The sequence below is a fragment of the Bubalus kerabau genome, chromosome 23, assembly GCF_029407905.1.
Source record: "Bubalus kerabau isolate K-KA32 ecotype Philippines breed swamp buffalo chromosome 23, PCC_UOA_SB_1v2, whole genome shotgun sequence".
Lineage (NCBI taxonomy): Eukaryota > Metazoa > Chordata > Mammalia > Artiodactyla > Bovidae > Bubalus > Bubalus kerabau.
In genome coordinates, this window is record NC_073646.1 from 37,751,148 (window position 1) to 37,774,360 (window position 23,213).

Below are 23,213 nucleotides of genomic sequence, written 5' to 3' on the forward strand. Positions count from 1 at the left end.
TGGACAAACCTGACAATTTGAAAATTAAATTGAAGAGTGATGTGAGATAGTAAGTTAGTTATACATGAGATTATACTGATACAAATAAATAAATGATTGGGGGAGAATGGAGAGCTCTCCCTATGAAAGAATATCAGCTCATAAACACAGAAGAATGATGGGTTTTGAAAGGCATCATGTGTTGATGTATGCCAAAACCAATACAATATTGTAAAGTAATTAGCCTCCAATTAAAATAAATAAATTTAAATTAAAAAAAAGTCTGCCTCAGGTTTAGGGGGAAAAAAAAGAAAGGCATCATGTTGTAATCATCATAGTAACAATGGTTTCAGTCAAAAACTATCCATAAATGATAAAACCAGTGGGTGACAATTTGAAGAGAACAGAATATTTAAGGCTTCTCCCAGAAGTTATGTGTTAATAACAAAGGGGGAAAAAATACACTTTACAGTAGAGTAAGCTGGTGAACACAAGTCTAAAAGTGTTCCAAGTTAAGGTCACTAACAATGGGGCAATGTGCCCCCGATGACTGAAGGGATGAAGCCTTGATGCAAATTTCCAGGCAGAGGTTCTGACTTGGTGGGTCTGGAGGAGCCTGAGAACTGATATTGGAACCAAGCTCCCCAGAGGTTCAGCTGTAAGTAATCCACATCGTAACTGACTTCTGGGCATGACTTCCTTGTTATCCTTGTCCTTCGAGCTCTGAACAAAGTTGTGCCTGCAAACTTCCAGGAAGTACCACAGTCTACTCTTTCTTTCTGCACAAGTGTCTTTCTTCAATTTGGCAAAAATTCCCATCTGCCTGGAAAACCTCCTGCACATTTTCAGAACTGCCCCCTACCTCTGCGTCTCCCCACTGTGGCCCCTCTGAAGCTCTCCTTGGTTACCTTTATGATTGTCTGTTTCTTTGGAATTCTGAGAGTTAATCATCAACTGAAGAAAGTCCACACGTGGCTGTAAGCAGAAAGAAATTTCTATGAAAGAAAGTTACTTGTGAAGTCATAGACAAATCAGGAGTGCAGTATTTAACCTCTTTCCTGAGAGAATAGCCCCTTATAGAGCAGAAGTCTGACTAGTATTGCCTGAGTCTTCAGTAAACTAACATTCACCTACAGACCTTGGAGAACATGACGTTTCCCAGAGAGGAACCTGCCATCATGTCAACTGCTTTCTGGTCCTCACTCTCTCTGATCTTTGGTTTCTCTGGCTTTTGAAACAGCTTCTTTGCCCAAGAGTTGCCTGCTGTCTCTCCTGTCACACCTGTTTGCTCAGGAGAAAATCCATGACTTCGATCCTTTTTTTCCTTCCAATTTTAATTCCTAATGAATTACCACACAAATTAATCCCCTCACATTTGCAAAGTACTTTGGCAGCTTGTATAGAAGCATCTTCAAGGCCTTGACCCTTTCAGAACTCTATACAGTCTTCAGTGACATCCTGGGTACAAAACCCTCAGTCCCCCTGACCTGCAGACATGCTTGTGCTGGCCTCCAGGCTTCATGAAGGTAAAGGTGGGTTAACCAGCTTGCAGTCTCATGGCCCAGAGAAGACCCCTGCCCATGCCAGACTAGGAGAGGGCTCCAATTTAACACAGAATTCACTCCACCAGCTGCCTGATGGGGCTTTTCACTACACAATTTATAATATAGGAGTCTTGGAATCAAAGTGATTCTTTACCAGTATAACATCTTGGGCATCTATAATATCAGTAAAATCATTTTTAAACAGTAATTCTTATCCTTTAACAGTTTATTGAATGGAAGTGGTAAAGCTTTCATCTCAACAACATTTATGCAATGACATACTAATGTGCATGCCTACTATTAAAACATCACTCTTGCCCATTTTCTTATTTCTTCCACAATCTCCACCTTTCTCATCCCTTCACAATGATATATTAATAACCCCCCAGTTCTAAAATCTATACTTCTCTACATATCTTTTTAAAAATACAGAGAAGCTCACAAATCATATGTGTACAGGTTAACAAATTTTCAAAACGTGAACACCCTCATGTAACCACCACCAGATCTTACCTTTTGATTATCTTTGAGGCGACTTTCTTTTATCCTTTTTACAGATTTTGTCAAAAAATTCACAGCACTTTTTGGGAACATGGTGATATTTAATACTTCAAAGATTGGGACAAGGAATGGAAAGAGTACTATAGAGAAGAGATAACAGAAAAGCACAGAGAAAATTCAAAATTTACACAGAAAGTATAATTTGCTCTATCTATCAGAGAAAGATACCAGGTTTCTCAACCAGAATCACTCCCTGTACGACCTTTGCTCAGACCTCCAAGCCAATGACTGAGCAAGGCCAAGCCCACTTATAGGGACCATCACTATAGTAGTGAAATCAGTGGTCCTTTTGGCCTTTTGGAATGATTAAAAAAAAAACAAACAGGATTATATTCCTTAACTTCATAGTTTTTTATCTATTGGATTAGAATTTCTTTGGATAAATCACACTATAGTGTGCTACTCTAATTAACCATTTTGTGCAAAAAACCATTCAAGATAGAAATAAAACAGTATATATCTTTTAACCACAATGGAATTAAATTAAAAATCAATAACCAAAATTGGGAAACTCACAAATACATGGAAATTAAACAATACTCTCCTAAATAAACAATGGTCTGTATACTATATCAAATATACAACCAGGAATTACTTTGAAATAAATAAAAATGAAACTATTACTTACCAAAATGAATGGGATGTAGAAAAAACAGTGCTCATGGAAAAGTTTAAGGCTATAAATATCTACTTTTAAAAAGAACAAGGACCTCAAGGCATGAATCTAACTTTCCACCCTAACTCACTGAAAAAAGAAGAGCAAACTCAACCTAAATCTAGAAGAAGAAATTAATAAAGACAAGAGCAGAAACTAATGAAATAGAATAAAAACAATCGAGAAAATCAATAAAACCAAAAGCTAATTCTTTGAAAAGAACTTTTAAGCTAGTGAAGTGAAAGTTGCTCAGTTTTGTCTAACTCTTTTTGACCCCATGGACTATACAGTTCATGGAATTCTCCAGGCCAGAATACTGGAGTGGGTATCTTTCCCTTCTCCAGGGGATCTTCCCAACCCAGGAATTGATCCCAGGTCTCCTGCACTGCAGGTGGATTATTTACCAGTTGAGCCACAAGGGAAGCCCAAGAATACAAGAGTGGGTAGCCTATCCCTTCTCCAGCGGATCTTCCCAATCCAGGAATTGAATCGGAGTCTCCTTCATTGTAAGTGGATTCTTTACCAACTGAGCTATCATGGAAGCACTTTGAAGCTAGATAGACCAAAAAGAGAGAGAGAGCTCAAATACGTAGCATCCCAATGAAAGAGGAGAGATTACTGTTGATATTAAAAGAATACCAGGAACAAGGCTCACCAATAAATTACATAACTTAGAGGAAGTGGACAAATTCCTTAAAAGACATGAAGTACAGAAGCTAACTCAGAAAGGGACAATCTGAAATTTTCTATTAAAAATTATTAAACAGGAAGGTTGATTCCTTCAGCTTCATTCTTCTTTCTCAAGATTGCTTTGGCTATTCAGGATCTTTTGTGTTTCCATATAAATTGTGAAATTATTTGTTTTAGTTCTGTAAAAATATCATTGGTAGTTTGATAGGGATTGCATTGAATCTATAGATTGCTTTGGGTAGTATACTCATTTTCATTATATTGATTCTTTCAATCCAAGAACATGGTATATTTCTCCATCTATTTGTGTCATCTCTGATTTCTTTCATCAGTGTTTTATAGTTTCCTGTATAGAGGTCTTTTGTTTCTTTAGGTAAATTTGTTCCTAACTATTCTTTTTGGTGCAATGATGAATGGGATTATTTCCTTAATTTCTCCTTCTGATTTTTCATTGTTTTATATAGGAATGCAAGGGATTTCTGTGTATTAATTTTATATCCTGCAACTTTACTATATTCATTGATTAGCTCTAGTAATTTTCTCATGGCATCTTTAGGGTTTTCTATGTAGAGGATGATGTTATCTGTAAACACTGTGAGTTTAACTTATTCTTTTTCAGTCTGGATTCCTTTTATTTCTTTTCATCTCTGATTGCTGTGGCTAGAACTTCCAAAACTATGTTGAATAGTAGTGGTGAGAGTGGGAACCCTTGTCTTGTTCCTGATTTTAGAGAGAATGCTTTCAAAGAAATATTGAGAAAGAATGGAACTAGAGGAATCAATCTTCCTGACTTCAGACTATACTGAAAGAAAGTGAAAGTGTTAGTCACTCAGTCCTGTCTGACTTTTTGTGACCCCATGGTCTATAGTCCTCCAGGTGCCTCTGTCCATGGGACTCTCCAGGCAAAAATACTGGAGTGGGTTGCCATTTCTTTCTCCAGGGGATCTTTCCAACACAGGAATTCAATGCAGGTCTCCTGCATTGTAGGCAGATTCTTTACTGTCTAAGCCACCAGAGAAGAGTATACTACAAAGCTACAGTCATCAAGACAGAATGGTAATGGCACAAAGACAGAAATCAATATAGACCAATGGAACAAAATAGAAAGTCCAGAGGTAAATCCACACACCAAAGACACCTTATCTATGACAAAGGAGGCAAAAATATACAATGGAGAAAAGACAGTCTCTTCAAAACGTTGTGCTGGGAAAACTGGTCAAATATGTGTAAAAGAATGAAACTAGAATATCTTCTAACACCATACACAAAAATAAACTCAAAATAGATGAAAGGCCAAAAACTATAAATAGAGGAAAACAAAGGCAGAACACTCTCTGACATAAATCACAGCAAGATGCTCTAGGACCAACCTCCCAGAGTAATGGAAATAAAAACAAAAATAAACAAATGGGACTTAAAAGCTTTCCCACAATGAAGGAAACCATAAGCAAGGTGAAAAGTTAGCCCTCAGACTGGGAGAATATAGTAGCAAATGAAGAAACTGACAAAGAATTAATCTCCAAAATATACAAGCAGCTCATGTAGTTCAATACCAGAAAAATGAACAACCCAATCAAAAACTGGGCAAAAGACCTAAACAGACATTTCTCCAAAGAAGACATAAAGATGGCTAATAAACACATGAAAAGATGTTCAACTTCACTCATCATTCAGTTCAGTTCAGTTGCTCAGTCGGGTCTGACTCTTAGCAACCCCATGAATTGCAGCACACCATGCCTCCCTGTCCATCACCAACTCCCAGAGTTCACTCAAACTCATGTCCATTGAGTCAGTGATGCCATCCAGCCATCTCATCCTCTGTTGTCCCCTTCTCCTACTGCCCTCAATCCCTCCCAGCATCAGAGTCTTTTCCAATGAGTCAACTCTTTGCATGAGGTGGCCAAAGTACTGGAGTTTCCGCTTTAGCATCATTCCTTCCAAAGAAATCCCAGGGCTGATCTCCTTCAGAATGGACTGGTTGGATCTCCTTGCAGTCCAAGGGACTCTCAAGAATCTTCTCCAACACCACAGTTCAAAAGCATCAATTCTTCAGCGCTCAGCCTTCTTCACAGTCCAACTCTCACATCCATACATGACCACGGGAAAAACCATAGCCTTGACTAGACGAACCTTTGTTGGCAAAGTAATGTCTCTGCTTTTGAATATGCTATCTCACTCACTATTAGAGAACTGCAAATCAAAACCACAATGAGGTATCATCTCACATGAGTCAGAATGGCCATTATCAAAAAGTCTGCTGCTACTGCTGCTGCTAAGTCACTTCAGTCGTGTCCGACTCTGTGCAACCCCATAGACGGCAGTCCACCAGGCTCCCCCATCCCTGGGATTCTCCAGGCAAGAATACTGGAGTGGGTTGCCATTTCCTTCTCCAATACATGAAAGTGAAAAGTGAAAGTGAAGTCACTCAGTCGTGTCTGACTCTTAGTGACCCCATGGACTGTTCATGGGATTCTCTAGGCAAGAGTACTGGAGTGGGGTGCCATTGCCTTCTCCGACATATACATAATGGAATATTACTCACCATAAAAAGGAACACTTATGAGTCAGTTCTAATGAGGTGGATGAACCTGGGGCCTATTATACATAGTGAAATAAGTCAGAAAGAGAAAAAAAATACTGTATATTAATGCACATATATGGAATTTGGAAAGAAGGTACTGACAATCCTACATGCAGGGCAGTAAAAGAGACACAGATGTAAAGAACAGACTTTTGGACTCAGTGGGAGAAGGCAAGGGTGGGGTGATTTGAGAGAATAGCACTGAAACATGTACATTACCATATGTAAAATAGATGACCAGTGGAAGTTTGATACATGAAGCAGGGCACCAAAGCTGGTGCTCTGGGATAATACAGAGGGATAGGGTGCAGAGAGGGATGAGAAGGGGATTTCAGGATGGGGAGACACATGTATACTTGTGACTGATTCATGTTGATGGATGACAAAAAACCTCATAATATTGTAGTGTAATTATCTTCCAATTAAAATAAATTAATATACTGGAAAAAATTATTAAACAGAAACTACTCAAAAAGAAAGAAACAATGTGAATAGACCTATAAGAAATACAGTTTGATTTGATAATCAAGAAACTACCCACAACTTGACAATGAAAAGCTCAGGTCCAGATGGTTTCCATGCTGAACACTGCTCAAATAATTAAAGAATTAATGCCAATTTTCCACTAATTCATCAAACAAATAGATGACAGAATACTCTGAAAGTCATTCTTCAGAATCAGTATTAACCTGGTGTGAGAAACAATAAGATAGTAGAGGGAAAAAAAAAAACAACTATAGACCAATGTATCTTATGACCATGGATACACAAATCCTCAACAAAATACTAGCAAACTGAATCTACTAACATATAAAAAGATGTATACATCATATATAAGTGTACTTTATCCCAGGAATGCAAGCTTGTATAATATGCCATTTCAATAGAGTAATAAACAATGACCACACAATTATCTAATAGATGCATAAGAAGCATGTAACAAAAATCCAATACGTGCTTGTGATAAAAAAAAAAAAAAACAACTCTCAGCAAAGAGAAACAGAAGGGATTGTCATCAACCTGATAAAAGGAATCTATGAAAAACACATATTTAACAACTTGTGTAAACCCATAGTTAACACTAATACCTGATAGTGGAAAACTGGATGGTTTTCTCTAAGATTAAGAATAAGACAAGGAAGCCTTTTTCACCACTTCTACCCAAAACTGTACCTGACATTCTAACCAGAAGAATTAGTCAAGAAAATTAAATAAAATATATCCATATAGGAAATGAAGACTAAACCTCTACTATCAGACAACATGATATTTTATACAGGGAATCCTAAGAAAACCACTAAAAACCTATTAGAAAAAATAAATAAGTTCAGCAGGGTTTCAAGATACAAGATCAAGGCAAAAACCACTATGACATTGTAAAGTAATTAGCCTCCAACTAAAATAAAAAGAAAAAAAAATACAAGATCACAACACAAAATCAATTGTATTTCTGTATTGCAATAAATAATATAAAGTGACATTAAGAAAATAACTCCACTTATAATAACATCAAAAAGAAAAAGTAGGAATGAAATAAAAGACGTAAAATTTACACTCTGAAAACCACAAAACCTTGTTGAAGTAAATTAAAGAAGATGTAAGTAAATGAAAAACATGCCATGATCATGAATCAGAACATTCACATTGTCAAGATGGCACATTGACAGATATAAGATATTCCCTATATTTGGCAAAACTAATACAATTATGTAAAGTTTAAAAATAAAATAAAATTAAAAAAAAAAAAGAACTCTAGCTGAGCTCTTTGAATAAACTGACTAACTTAGCTTAAATTCATATGAAATTGGAAGGGGCTCAGAGAAGACAAAATATTACTGAAAAAAATAATAGTTATAAGACTCACATTTCCTGATTTTAAGACTTACCAAAAGCTACATTAATCAAGGCAATGTGGCACTGGCCTAAGGATGGACATATATCCATGGAATAAAGTTTTGAGTCCAGAAATAAACCCACTTGTCTATGGCCAACTGAACAATGGAAATGTTTCCAAGACCATTCAATAGAGACAAAACAGGCTTTTCAGTAAATGGTGCTGAGACAACTGGATACCTATAAGCAAATTGCACCAGGACTATTGATTTAAGTAATAACTGAAATTTGTACCTTTTGACCACCATCATCCAATTCTATCTCCCAAACCCTGTCTCTGGTAATCAAAACTCTGACATCATTTTTCTATGAGTCTGGATTTCTTCCTTTGATTCAACATATAGTATTTGTCTTTCTGTCTGACTTATCTCACTTAGCATGAGGTCCAGCCACATTGCTGCAAATGAAAGAATTTCCTTCCTTTTTATGGCTGAAGAGTATTCTGTTGTGTTTGTGTCTGTGTGTATAAACACCACATTTTTCCTATCTATTTATCCATCAATGGACACTTAGGTTATAAAAACCATTGAATTGTATATTTTAAATTGGTGAATTATATCTCAATAAACCTATGAAAAAGAAGAAAGGGAGGGAAGGAAGGAGGAAGAGAAGAAGAAAGAATGAGAGGGAAGGAGGGACAGGAGGAAGAATACAGAAAAAGAAATGTAGTAGGACTCTTACCTACTGAGAGAAGAAATGGATCAAGGATATCAAATCTTAAGAGCTTCTTAGCATTCTCCACAAAGGGATCTTGCGGGTTGCCAAGGGAATCAATATTCACTCCAAATGATGTGCTAGTAATCACATCCATGCTGTAGGCCCCAAAGACCCTGAGTAGAGAAAGATAAACACAGACAGTTAAAATCAGGACCAGTTGACTATCCATATCCAACAGAGTCAACAAGAAAATCATATAAAATCAGATGCCCAGGCAAGACAGGTCAAGAGCCACACTCTCTCAGAACCACCTGCTGGATCATGGAAGACTGTCTGCTACTATCACTCACTCCTGAGGTGTGTATGAGTGTGAATGATGCAACTGCCCCTGTGCTGGGGAGATGGGGACACTAAGGCATGTTAGACCCCCCACTGCCAAACTCAAGGAGCTCAGTCATCGAAGGATAGAACCCATAATCTGACAAAGGACAGTAGTGAGCTTTGACTATGGGCAATAAAAGGTGTATATGGACTGTGTCTGAGCAGAGCAAAGGGAGTAAATTCACTCTTCCTGGGGAGTCAAGAAAGGGGACATTGATCTGGGTCTCACCTCACCACAGAATTGTGCTCAGAGCTGATTCCCCTTTAGCGCAAAAGCAGAGTTGATATACAATATCACATTAGTTTCAGGTATAGAAGGACGATTTTAAATACTCCATTTAAAGTTATTATTAAATACTGAATACATTCCTTGTTATGTACAGTCTATCCCTGTAGCACAATTACGTTATACATTGCAATTTGTACCTTTTAATCGTCTGTCCTATCTTGCACTCCGCTTCCTACTTCCCACTGGTAACCACCACTTTGTTTTCTACACTGTGAGTCTGTTTCTGTTTTGTTATATTGATATTTATTCATTTTATTTTTAGATTCCACATACAAATGATAACACGCAACATTTGTCGTTCTCTAACTTATTTCACTAAGCATGATACCCTCTAGGTCCATACATGTTGTTGTAAATGGAACAGTTTCATTCTTTTATATGGCTCAGTAATATTTCTTATGTGTGTGTGGGGTGTGTGTGTGTGTGTACACACATGTGATACATCTTCTTTCAACATTCATCTACTGACAGATACTTACATTCTTCCATATCTTGGCTACTGTAAATAAAGCTGATAAAAGAAATGGGGTGCATGTATCTTTTCAAATTAGTGTATTCATTTTCACTGGATGTATACACAGGGTGGAATTCCTGAATCATATCACAGTCCTCAGGCTGCAAGGCAGGAGATTTGGGTTTGATCCCTGGGTCAGGAAGATCCCCTGCAGAAGGGAATGGCTACCCAATCCAGTATTCTTGCCTAGGAAATCCCATGGACAGAGGAGCCTGGTGGGCTACAGTCTGTGGGGTCACAGAAAGTGGGACATGACGGAACACAGACAATAGTTCTCTTTAAGCTTTTGGAGAAACCTCCATATGGTTTCCCACAGTGTCTGCATCAGTTTACAGTCCACCAACCCTGTACCAGGGTTTCCTTTTCTCCACATCCTCACTCAAACTTACAGGTGTTGGCTGATTTTGTGATTTTCATTTGCATTTCTCTGATGATTTGCAATGTTGAACGTCTTTTCAATTGTATATCTTCACTTGAAAAAAATGTCTATTAAGATCTTCTGCTCATTTTTCATTGGGTTGTTTGTTATTTAGATTTTGAGTTGTATGAGACATTTATATATTTTTGGATACTAACCTCTTATCATCATATCATTTGCAAATTATTCTCCCATCCATTAACTAGGTGGTCTTTTCATTTTATCAATATTTTACTTCACTGTGCAAAAGATTTTTAAGTTCAATTAGGCAAAAATAAAAAATTAGGTCATTTGCTTATTTTTACTCTTGTTTTCTTTGCCTTAAGAGTTAAATCCAAAAACATATTGTTATGATATTTATGGCAAAGAGCATTCTGCCTATTGTTTCTTCTATGTTTTAATGGTCTCCAGTCTTACATTTAGATCTTTAATCCATTTTGAGTTTGTTTTTCTATAGGGTATAGGAAAATGTTCTAATTTCATTCTTTTACATGTAGCTGTTCAGTTTTCCCAGCATACTTATTGAAGAGACTGTCTTTTCTCCACTGTATATTCCTGCCTCCTTTATCATAGATTAATTGACTCTAAGTATAAGGGTTTATTTTGGGGCTCTCAAATGTATTCAATTGATATGTGTCTGTTTTGTACCATTAAGTAGTCTCTAGAATCAGGAACAAGACAAGGATGCCCATGGTTGCCCCTTCTACTCAATATAGAATTAGAAGTCCTAGCCATAATAATACAAGAAAAAGAAGTAAAATGCATCCAAATTGGAAGGGTACATGTAAAACTATCACTATTTGCAGATGAAATAATACTTTATATAGGCACCCCTGAAGTTCCACCAAAAAACTAGAATAAATGAACTCAGTAAAGTGGCAGATAGATGATTAATATGCAGAAATCTGGTGCTTTTCTATACAGTAATAAAGAACTATAAGAAAGAGAAAATAATAAAACAATCCTGTTTAAAATCACATTAAAAGAATAAAACACCTAGGAATAAACTTAATCAGGGAAGTGAAAGACCTATACTATGTAAACAATAAAATGATGAAGGAAATCCAAACAAACGGAAAGATGCTGCATGTACATGGAGAGGAACAATTAATGTTTCCAAAATGTCCATACAACCCAAAGCAACCCAAATAGATCTAGCGCAATCCCTATCAAAATACTTGTGGTACTTTTCACAGAACTAGAACAAATAATCCTCAAGTTTATATGGAACCATCAGCTCAGTTCAGTTCAGTGCAGTCGCTCAGTCATGTCCAACTCTTTGCGACCCCATGGACTGCAGCACACTAGGCCTCCCTGTCCAGCACCAACTCCTGGAGTTCACCCAAACTCATGTCCATTGAGTCGGTGATGCCATCCAGCCATCTCATCCTCTGTCGTCCCCTTCTCCTTCTGCCCCCAATCCCTCCCAGCATCAGAGTCTTTTCCATGAGTCAAGTCTTCGCATGAGGTGGCCAAAGTATTGGAGTTTCAGCTTCAGCATCAGTCCTTCCAATGAACACCCAGAACTGATCTCCTTTAGGATGGACTGGTTGGATCTCCTTGCAGTCCCAGGGACTCTCAAGAGTCTTCTCCAACACCACAGTTCAAAAGCATCAATTCTTCAGCGCTCAGCTTTCTTCACAGTCCAACTCTCACACCCATACATGACCACTGGAAAAACCATAGCCTTGACTAGACAGACTTTGTTGCCAAAGTAATGTCTCTGCTTTTAAATATGCTGTCTAGGTTGGTCATAACTTTCCTTCCAAGGAGTAAGCGTCTTTTAATTTCATGGCTGCAATCACCATCTGCAGTGATTTTGCAGCCCCAAAAAATACCATACAAGACCATAAATAGCCAAAGCAATCTTGAGAAAACCAACAGAGATGGAGGCATCACACTCCCTGACTTAAGACCAAACTGTGTATTTTTGTCTCCCAGAATATCCAAGGTGACACTTAAGCAAATAAGTTAATCCTGGCTCATGTACACAGAAGATACCTTCTGATATTTTCATGAGCCACCACTCATTCTTGGGTGACCGGCCAGCCGGAATTGTAAACCATACACCTGCTTCTGTTTGGTCACTAGAGTAACTCAGCAGTAGGAATTTGGCTCCAAGGCAGGAAACACAAGGGTCTCCATGGAGCTCAGAGGACCAGCAGCTCCACTCCTACTTACTCTTTCATGTTGACGGACGTGCCTTTCTCTGCCTCCTTCCTCAGGTTCCTCACCAACACGTCTCCATACTGCCTAATGATAGGGAACATCTAGACACAAAACACAACAGCACTGGAAGTTAAATGTGGAGAAGTTTTCAAGTTTTAGAAGAACCTGGTTTTCAGGGGCATGGAGCTTTAAGTGACATTTTATTATGAATCTGACGATGTCTCTTTTAGGATGTGAAAATAAAAACCATTTTAGGAAACTCAAATTTGGCACACCACTCCTTGGACAGGGATATGAATTTATTTTCTACCTTATTCTTGAAGTTGCTCATGGAAAACCCTCTTCTTTTACCTCCTTGAGCTTCCCACTGGTGAAGGTTGGAGAGAGCAATGTCCGTATTCTCTTCCATTGTTCATCCTCAGCCACAGAAACAGCATTTTTCATAATTCCCATTGGACCAAAAACCTAGAGTTGAAAGCAATACACATTTTACCCTACCTAAGTGTTGGAAGTCTCAACAGTTGTGGAAAATTTGTTAATATTTGGGAACAATGTATCCAACAAATCTTTCAGTTCAGTTCAGTCACTCAGTCGTGTCCGACTCTGTGACCCCATGAATCGCAGCACGCCAGGCCTCCCTGTCCATCACCAACTCCCGGAGTTCACTCAGACTCACGTCCATTGAGTCAGTGATGTCATCCGGCCATCTATCCTCTGTCGTCCCCTTCATGTTTAATGACTATCTATGTAGTACCAGGCCCTATGCTAGATGCACAATAAACATTTATCCTGAATGTCTAGGTTCCTGTGAATGTGGAAGAGACATTCAGCCACTTGATGTGGTTTCCAGCATTCATATTCCAATCTCCTTTTAAACACACATGACCCATGTAGTATGGAAAGGGTTCTTCCAGGGGGATAGAAGGGAATAAGACCTAATTCATGTTCCTGGGCTATGCAGAGAAGGGATTGGTGACAGCCAGCCAGATAGCCTTGGCAGACTGCATTTTGCCTCAGGTTACTTCAGTCTTTACATATATTTACAGCCTGACCAACTGGAAGATGGAATATGTTGACATGGTGGGGGCTTTTTAAGTAGTACTAACTACACAAAAGATTATGAATCTACCTGATCTTCTGAAAAAAATTATGCAATGATATGGAAAACTTCCCCCTTCATTTTCCCCCAGGAAAAGAAGGGGAAAGAAGACAACTCTATTCTCAGCTTGGGACAGGCGTATGAGGCAAACCTGTTTGAAAATCTCCTCAATCTTTCAAATGTATATTTTGTTTTAAAATAGATTGCTCCAACACTCATTCATGATAAAACTCACAAAACAGGAAGACAAAAAAATTTCCTCAATTTGATAAAGAGCATCTACAAAAAGACCTACAGCTAATAGCACTTTAATGATGAAATACTAAAGTGACATCTTCAAGATAGGAGACTCATCACCAGAGTGGAGACTCCAGCCTTTGTTGTCTCATAATTAGATAGCTCACAGTAAATGAAAATAGGTCTAAGAAGCCTCAGCAATACAACAGAGCACACTTGAAAATAACTCACAAAAAGAGGAGACCAGATGATGTTTGCATCATCCCTTCCTCTAGGCCTGAACTGCTCAGCATCAAGAGGGATTTCCCCAGCCTGAGACATTTTTCCCTTGCTGGAAAAATTAAAAATGACTAAAAGAGACAACAGCATCAGTGACCAGTTTCTCCAGCCTTTCAGAACATTGCACAAATGACCTGCTTTGCTTTCACCCTTCCCAGAGAAGAGCAGAGCCGAGACATCTAGAGACAACTAGGAACAAAGAAGAAGGGCAGGGACTACCAGTGTCAACCACGCAGCAGGAGTGACTATGGTTCTCTGTATCCTGCTCTGCAGAAAACCCCAGAAACTTTGCTATGATGAAACCAAGTGCCAGCATAGTCATTGAACAACCTCTGAAAATTTTGGTGCTGATCACTCCCTAGGGTTCTATATTCAGTTAAGGTCAGTTCAGTTCAGTCGCTCAGTCGTGTCCAACTCTTAGCAACCCCATGAATCGCAGCATGCCAGGCCTCCCTGTCCATCACCAACTCCCGGAGTTTACCCAAACTCATGTCCATCAAGTCAGTAATGCGCAGATTCCAATTTATTGCGTCCTGTCTTCCCCCTCAACCCCAAGAGAGCTGCTCCAGCCAGTGATGCCCTGAGACCCAAAATCCATATCAGCTGCCAGCCCCAATCTTTTTGGCTGGGCATGTGTAAAACCCCATCCCAGACCCCTGCAGCTGCTCAGGTGTCTATACTATATCAGTGGAAAGCAGTAGGTATAATGTGCTTTTGTAGCTACACACACACACACACACACACCTATCTGTCTTTATCTGTATTTATCTGTCATCTGTCTATATCATCTGGCCTGCTATCATCTATCTACACAGAAAAGCATGGATTTACACTGATAATACAGGTGGTGACTCCACAGACTAGTTTCTCAGTCTCTGAACCTGTGACTTCTTCTCCAACAGTGAGAATGCCGGCTTCCATCATCCTTTCTATATTGTTACCTGATCAATCCTCCTTTATGGACCCAATCCACAATGCATCCCTTTCCACTCACGATGCCCCCTCGCCTTATGGGCCAACCCCACAAGTGAGTATTCTGGGTTCCCTTACCAGGGAAAGTGAAAGGGGCTTCCCTGATAGCTAGTTGGTAAAGAATCCACCTGCAATGGAGTAGACCTCAGTCCAATTTTTGTATCAGGAAGATTTCCCTGGAGAAGGAAAAGGCTACCCACTCCAGGATTCTTGGGCTTCCCTTGTGGCTCATCTGGTAAAGAATCGTCCTGCAATGTGGGAGACCTGGGTTCAATCCATGGGTTGGGAAGATACCCTGGAGAAGGGAAAGGCTACCCACTCCAGTATTCTGGCCTGGAGAATTCCATGGACTGTATAGTCCATGGGGACATGACTGAGCGACTTTCACTTTCACTTTACCAGTGCTCAGCTGCCATCCCTGTGGACACCCTCCCCTCCCTACTCAGTCTCTGACTTGGAGCCACTGTCCTCCTTCTCTGGCCCCACCCTGATGTGTGAGGCTGCCCACCTTCTGTGGCTCACCTTCGGGTTTAGGACTGGGTTGTCCAGGAAGACATGGCAGGCAAGGGAAGGAGAGGGGAAGGAAGGCGCAAAAAAGAGAAAGGAAGAGCCATGTGCAGCTTCTGATACCAACGGAAACTGACCAGTGTGTGTAGCCTTTCTCCCCAGTCAACTGAACAATCAGTCGTCTTTTAGTCCATGTTCATGGCGTTAAGGGAGTTTCATGAATCCTACCCTACTGCCTCCAACCCCACTAGAGCTGCCCAGCTAGTGCCACCGTTGATACTATAAGACCCAGGATTGATACCAGCAGTCAATCTTTTTGGGTGGGCATGTGCAAAACATTATGACAGGCCCCTGCAGATGCTCAGATGCCTAAGGCCAGTCCTTATTACTGTCACTCGACTGCACTGACACCTGCCCACAGCTAACCTCTGCAGCCGCACGCCTGCCCGCTGCCAGGCTCAAGCCCGAGCACAGCAGCGAAGACCCAGCACAGCTAAAAATGAATAAATATTAAATAAACAAATTATTGTAAATGGATAGTCTTTCCATAAATGGTGCTAGGGCAATTCAGACATTTAGAAGCCAAATTAAAAAAAAAAAAAAAACAAAAACGTAACCTCACACGTTACAAAGAAACTAACATAAAATGGGTTTAGGCTTAAATAAAACATAAAATGATTTAATGTTTAGGGACAAAATAGGAGAAAATCTTCAAGGCCTAGGGCTAGGTCAAGATATTTTGGACTTGACAACAAAGGCAAAATTCATAAAATGGAAAATTGATAAATCACTCATCAAAATTTAAAGAGCAGTGTTTGCTATGCTAAGGACCCTGATAAGAGGAAAAAACAAGCTACATGCTACAACTATATAAGAACAGTAAGAAGGAGACTTGTAGGGATGGAATAGTTCTGTACGTTGATTGTAGCTACACAAATTTGTAGCTACACAAATCTACATCTAGGACACATTTCACAGAACAAAACATACACAGTGAGTGAGCATGAAACTGAAGAAATCACAATATGCTCTGTGGATAGTATGAATGTCAGTTTTCTGCTTTGAAATTGTAGTCTAATTAATCAATGTATTGCCGTTGGAGGAATCAGGATGAAAGGTACATGACATCCAGCCTCTCTGTATTTTTCTCTTTTGACAACATCCTGTGAATTTATAATATACTTCAAAATGCATATCTAATAAACAAATTTTAAATTAAAAAAATGGATGCCTACCCTCCGGTTTGTGAAGACAGAATAACATTCTTTCACTAGCACTGTTTTGATCACGTCTGGATCTGTGATAACCAACAGAGGCTGTTTACCTTCAAAAACCCTGTGGGGAAAACAGAGCTGATGAGACTTATGGAGCCATTTTCTGCAGCTGGAGCCACACCTGGAAGTCCAGATGCTTCTCTTAACATTACATAATCCATCCTTCTAAAGTTATCATTGAAAGTACCATGAAAACACTGCTAATTCTAGGTGGTAAGTATATGGGTATTTCCTGTATCATTTTCCATAATTTTTATATGTTTAATATATTTCATTATCAAGAAGGAAGTTAGGTTAGTAAATAATTGAAGGAAGCAAATTATCTGAAAATTAAAAAATAATTAAGGGGAGACCATCTACTCAGTCATTTTTGAAGACATACCCAAAACATGAAAATGCACTTAATATTAGATGAAAACTGTAGACACATCTATCATAAATATGTAACAATATATCTGCAAATGGAAGAAGATTTGGCATGCTCCACAAGTGACAGTGGGATATGAAAGATTTTTTGTCCTATTTTCTAAAATTTGCTTACTAGTTAATATTTTTTGAGCAAATATTTTAAATAGTGAGATATCCTTGGTAGCATCAAGTTCAGGATAATTTGAACAAAAGGAAAAAGAGAATGAAAAAGATCAGAGAAGTATGTATAACTCATCTTTTAACTATTTTCTTTTCATTACATGGGTCCTGTGGGCCTCAGGCTCCACGTCAATGACATCCATCACCAGCAGGGCGGGCCCACGTTTGACCCACCTATCACACAAAGCTGACTCCTCAGATGTGACATGTCACTGTTTGACCTGATCTCCTGACTATCAGGATGTCCCTTCATGGAAATGGGCCCCTGGAATGAGGTTTACTCTGAGTTATTTACTGTCTTCTGACATTTTGGTTCCACTATCAATCACTTGCAATGGCTAGAACAAATTGGAAGATTTTCCACATGTTCCCTATTCCTCCTTTAATTCCACAGAAGAATCTCAAATGGTTTCATGATCACATATAAAAATTGCAGAGAAACACTGCACTTACTTCTGCCCATTTCCAAAAGCTGTTCTAAAACTCAGAGGGTGTAAGTGGGTGTCAAGAGCATTTAGTGCTGAAGCAGTGACAGGAGGGATTGAGGAGGCACTTAATCTGCTCTTCCACCTGACTGACCATGTTACTTGGATGATTCCCTTCTTCCCACCACGGTTTTGCAACAACACTTGGGTGGAGAAGAGATAGTGGTTTGCTTTATATTCATGATGTCACTCCCATCTTAATAATTTCTCTCACTAACCGTTACAATCAGATCTTTGAACCCACCTCAGATCATATCGATGAGTGGGGTCGAAGTCTGTATTTATAACAAGCTCTCCCAGGTGCTCCTCATACATCCATGCATGAGAACCATTTTCTAAAAGAGAACTGGGATCCACCATGAAAAAGGGACTCCAGCCAGAGCTCACAGTTACTAAGCGTTGGAGGGGCAGTTGGAGCTGGGCCAGTTAGTGTCCCAGTGCTATGTATTCTTTCCACTCAACCAGGTTGACATTTGGGGCCATGGCAACTCACAGGTTCCCATGGTTTCTGAGGGCCTCATGAGAGAAGATGAAGAGGTCTAGACGGGTAGAGCCTCTGCCACTTGCTGTTGGCAAAGAAGCACCACAAGACACCTCTCCCTCTGCTCTCACCAAACCTCCAACAGCTCCTAAAGCCCACCTCACAGACTCTGGGTTAGATATATATACCCTACATCTCCTCAAGGTCAGAGAAAAACAGTAGATAAAACAATCATTGAATACAATTCTATTGGAAAATCTTACCTGAAAATTAAACAAATTCCATACATGTAGAGAAAGTAAAAAGCTGAGCAGAAATGATTTCCCATTATGTTAATCTATAACCCTCATTTCTTTTTCCAAAAGGACATATTAAATCCAGAGTTTAAATAAAGGATATTGGGTTTAAATTAAAAGATAATCATGTGGGAAAGGGTCATAAGATACATTTATGAGCACATATTAGAATGTTCTGGGATAATGCATTTTATGCAATTAAAGGTAACCTAAGGAGAGAAAAATGGAAAAGGGGAGGAAGAGTGAGATCCTGGAGAGAAAGTGATGCTAGGAGTCCCTGGGCCTCAAAGTCTGGAGAAAAGTGACGACCTGTGATCCTCCAAGCCTGATTCAGAGTGTGGACCTGGATACCTGGTGGCCTTCATGATCTCTGGTAGAAAAAACATGCAAGCTTTACAGCAAATGACTTCATTCCAAGAAGCTCTGGACTGAGAGTGCCGTCCACACCACCAGGGGAGGGCAGGATTATTATAACAAGTGTGTCTGATGGGAGTTTTCAGAATACTCACCCCCACATTTTCCCATACTTTTTAAAACATTCTTCATCAAACTCACAAACACCCTATAAGGAAAAACAATATTACATTATTAATATCCTGTATTGAACCCTATCTCTAATTCACAAAACTACTATTTTTCACTGGCAGATGGAGGGAAGTTCTTTTTTTTTACTTTTTTTAATATAAATTTATTTAATTGGAGGCAAATTACTTTACAATATTGTATTGGTTCTTATTCACAAATGTCTTAAGGGGAAGGAGGGAAAATGGAGGAGATATTTGAAACTGACAATTTAAAATCACTCTTGAATGTCAGTGAATACTAATTACTCTTTGTCTTCCTGAAGGCTTTTCCTTGTGCATGTGTTGTCTAAAATCTCTTCATCTCTAATCCCCCATGGACATGTGACAAAACTGAAGCTGAGGAAAGTAACAGATTCCTACACACACTTTCATCTCCTAGTTAAGCAGCCTTTTCATTTCTCTCATGAGCTCTTTCTAGAATTCTAGCGGAATAAGCAAGTTAAAGCACTAGTAACATCTTTTAATCTCGCAGATTTAAAGAAGTCTAAGGGGTGTGTGTTCAATGAGAAAGTGAGTGAGTGACTGAATGAATGACAAAGTGGACATACCTCCTAGTCCTCCAGCTCAACACAGAAAAAAATGGGGAGGTGCCACAACTATACAAAGAACAGTGCATTTTAAACACCTGGCTTGATAGGAATAACCAATTAAAAAAAGGATATAGCTCCCTTGCTAAGACTAGCGAGGGGGACACTCTCCATCCCCCTTCTGATGTCTATGTCAGAAGCTTACTCTGTCCCTTTTTGTACTTTAAATAAATCTCTGCTGCGCAAAAGCTCTTGAGTGATCAAGCTTGGTCCCTGGTCCAGAAGCTAAGTCTTCTTCGGAGATCACGAATCTGCATTGTTCACGTTAAGCTACCATCTTGGGGCTTGCCCAGGATCTTCAGGACAGGGTAAGAACATTCAAGAGCTCTAGCCTATCTGCTTTCTCAGTATACATATTTTCTGCTTTACTTTTACTAACTCTATGGTTTGCTTGTGTGAATGAATGACATGCCCTGCACAAAGCAAGTGATGAGCCCTGCTCTGCAGTTTCACGGTGCCTCGTAATGACTGAAGGCAGATCCAAAAAGGGGAGACTTGTCAGGGGTTTATACCACCTGTCAATGCCAAGAGACACCCAATGTCCCTGTGAGGAGAGTGGCCAGAGGAGGGCAAAGCGTGTGGACAGAACTTTCCTTTCTCGGTCACTTTTTCCTGGTCCCTTTGACCATTTTGTAATTGCGTGGGGAATCAGAACTACTAACCTAATCTGTTGGGTCATAGACTTTCAATGGACTTGAGATTCATGCCGTTACTATGTACTTTCACTTAGACCCCAAGCTTGGTAGTCATGGAAGTGCCTGGTCTTGCTAGGAGCCAAAAGCTACAAGAGCATATTTGGGAGCAAGACAGAACTTTAACTCCAGGAATGTCTCTCAGGCTAAAGGTCGCTCTTGCTGCCTGCCTCAGGGACCAGCGATCTGAAAGTGAGTCTGTCATGGCTGTGCCTCTGATCTATGTGGAGAGAAGCACTGCTGCTGACCATGAGATTTTTGAGGACACAGATTGGGAATTGCAGGATCTGGTCAGATTGGAAATGCAAAGGGTTTCTTCCTTTGGTAGTGCTAGCTCTTACTGGACCAGAAGAGGCTCTGGGGTGGCTTCTGTCTCAACTCCTTAGATATTCTCTCTGTGGAAATGAACTGGAAGGATTGGTTCTAGTAGCTTGAGGACAAAAATCACTTTTTCCTCGCTGGCCGACCCTTTTGCCATCACATATACTGGCGTGGTGACACTCAGAAGGGACATCTTGGTTGTTGTTTATCCCTTTATGACTCACCATTTCTACTACAGTCAGGACTGTACTCAGGAATGTGCATAGGCACAGGGAAGACGGATGCTTCCCCTAGTAGTCCTAGCTTGGGATACATTTTGGGAAACTACTCTGACAAATCAAACAAAGGTTGTGGTGGTATGGAACTATAAATCAATTTGGGATGCCATCAGATCTACTCCTGGTGCATCTCCACCCCATCTCAGTGGTAGAACCGGGAGAGGCGAATCAGGCGCCTGCATTGGTAAGGGACAGACTAAGTCCGACCAGGGAAGGAAAACTTCAGTGGAAAGTCTGTCTACACTCCCATCTAGAGCAGGGAGGGACACCTTCAGTAGAAAGAAGCCATGGCTGTGGATGCCGCTTTTTTCTCTCTTACAGATGGGAGCTAACAGTTTCAGAACCACTCCTTTAAAATCTATTAAAAAAAAAAAAAAAAAACTGGGACAAGTTTGATCCCCAGAGTTTAAAAAGACATGCCTGATCTTCTTCTGTGATACCAAATGGCCATGGTATCCTTTGGAAGACAGGGAACACTGGCCTGTTGAGGAGTCTCAATTACAATATTGTTTACAATTAGATCAGTTCTGTAGAAAACAAAGAAATGGGTGGAAGTGCCATATATGTTTGCTCTTTATCTCTCTGTGAGACATGCCAGACTTGTGTCCTAAGGGTACAGACTTGGGTGTGAAACCTTCAGCTCCCTCCTGTTCTCTTACTTTGCCCCTGTATCTGGGGCTGCCAATTGAACAGGCTGAGAATCAGGGCACCCTTCCGGGAGGCCTTGCCTCAGTCTAGGTAGACTATTTAGAGGATATGTCTTGGGACAGATGCTGACTCCTGACTTGAGAGCTCAAGTTTTGGGGGAAGCCATTACTTTTGGAGATGAATGGCTTGGAGGCAAGGGGAAAGAGGGATCACAAAATAGCCCTCCTCCCTACTGGGAGCCAAGCAGTTCCCATAACAGAGCCACTTTGCCTGATGTATTCTTGAAGGACTCAAGAGAGCATATGCTAAGATTTTAAACTATGCTAAGTTAACTGACATAGAATAGGGAGAGAAGGAAACTCCTGGTAAACTCCTAATAAAGATTACAGGAGGCTCTCCTCATGTTTACTGACATTGGTCCTGAAATTACAGAGGGAGAAATGATCTTAAAAGACAGATTTCTCACTCAGTGGGCTCCAGATATCTGCCATAAGTTACAAAAACTAGCATTTGGACCAAATCAGTCTTTAGAAAAACTGTTACAGCTGGCTCAGACAGTATATTATGGTAAAGAATATGAGAAGGAAAATAAGAGGGGAAAAAAGAACCAGGCAAAAGACTGAAGCCCCAACAATGGCTGTTAGACCTGCTCTGAAAAAGCCTGAGAAAAATGCCCAGAGGGACCCAGGTGAAAAGGGATGGGCTTGTTATTACTGTGGAAAGGAGGGGCATCTCAAGTGGGAGTGCCCTCAGGCATCTATGCCACTCCCGGCTCCATGTCTGGTCTGCAAAGGACCACACTGGAGAAGAGACTGCCCTCTAAGGTGCAGGCCCCAGGGGTCGGACTCTCAGGACAATCAGGACCAAAGATGCCGGGGGTCACCACACAAGCTCCCACCCTAATTACACCTGAGGAACCCTGGGCATAAATAACTGTGGGGGGCCAACCAGTCGATTTTATTTTGGACCCTGGGGCAGCTTTCGCTTTGCTCACTGAAGCCCCTGGTCCGCTTCTGTCAGAACAGCCAAATGTTATTATTTCAGTCATCCTTTAAGCTGCAACTGGGACTCTGAGCTGTTTTTCTCACGAGTTTCTAATCATGCCAGAGTCTCCCTCACCTCTTCTGGGGAGGGATATACTGAACAAAGTCCGGGCCTCTGTTTTCATGAATATGGAACCCGTTCTTTTAACTGAAAAAAATGTAAATCCTCAAGTGTGGACTGATGGAAAAACTGTGGGTCAAACACAAAATGTTGTTCCTGTCCTTATCAAGCAATATTTTCATATCAAAAGCAATATCCATTAAAACCTGAGGTTAAGAAAGGGTTAAAGCCTATCATTGAAAATTTAAAGGAACAAGGGCTATTAATTCCCTACAATAGTCCATGCAACATTCCTATTTTGAGTGTGAAAAGGGTCAAATGATAAGTGGAGACTTGTTCTAGATATACAAATAATAAGTGCCTAATTCTTGTACTTTATTGTCTGAAATTCCTAAACAAGCCATATAATTTTCAGTGACTGATTTGAAGGATGATGCTTTCTAACATTAA

General features: G+C 40.0%; 1 protein-coding gene across 1 annotated transcript in view; it reads right to left on the reverse strand.

The window, feature by feature from the left end:
• LOC129637734 (cytochrome P450 3A24) overlaps window positions 1-23,213 on the reverse strand; it is a 42,932-nt gene that overhangs the window by 12,760 nt on the left and 6,959 nt on the right. The window contains exons 3-9 of the mRNA XM_055561996.1: window positions 19,059-19,111; window positions 16,661-16,760; window positions 12,683-12,796; window positions 12,344-12,432; window positions 8,585-8,733; window positions 2,037-2,164; window positions 888-954 (exon numbers count right to left, since the gene is read on the reverse strand). Coding sequence (XP_055417971.1) covers window positions 888-954; window positions 2,037-2,164; window positions 8,585-8,733; window positions 12,344-12,432; window positions 12,683-12,796; window positions 16,661-16,760; window positions 19,059-19,111 — 700 coding nt within the window. The remainder of the gene's footprint in view (window positions 1-887; window positions 955-2,036; window positions 2,165-8,584; window positions 8,734-12,343; window positions 12,433-12,682; window positions 12,797-16,660; window positions 16,761-19,058; window positions 19,112-23,213) is intronic.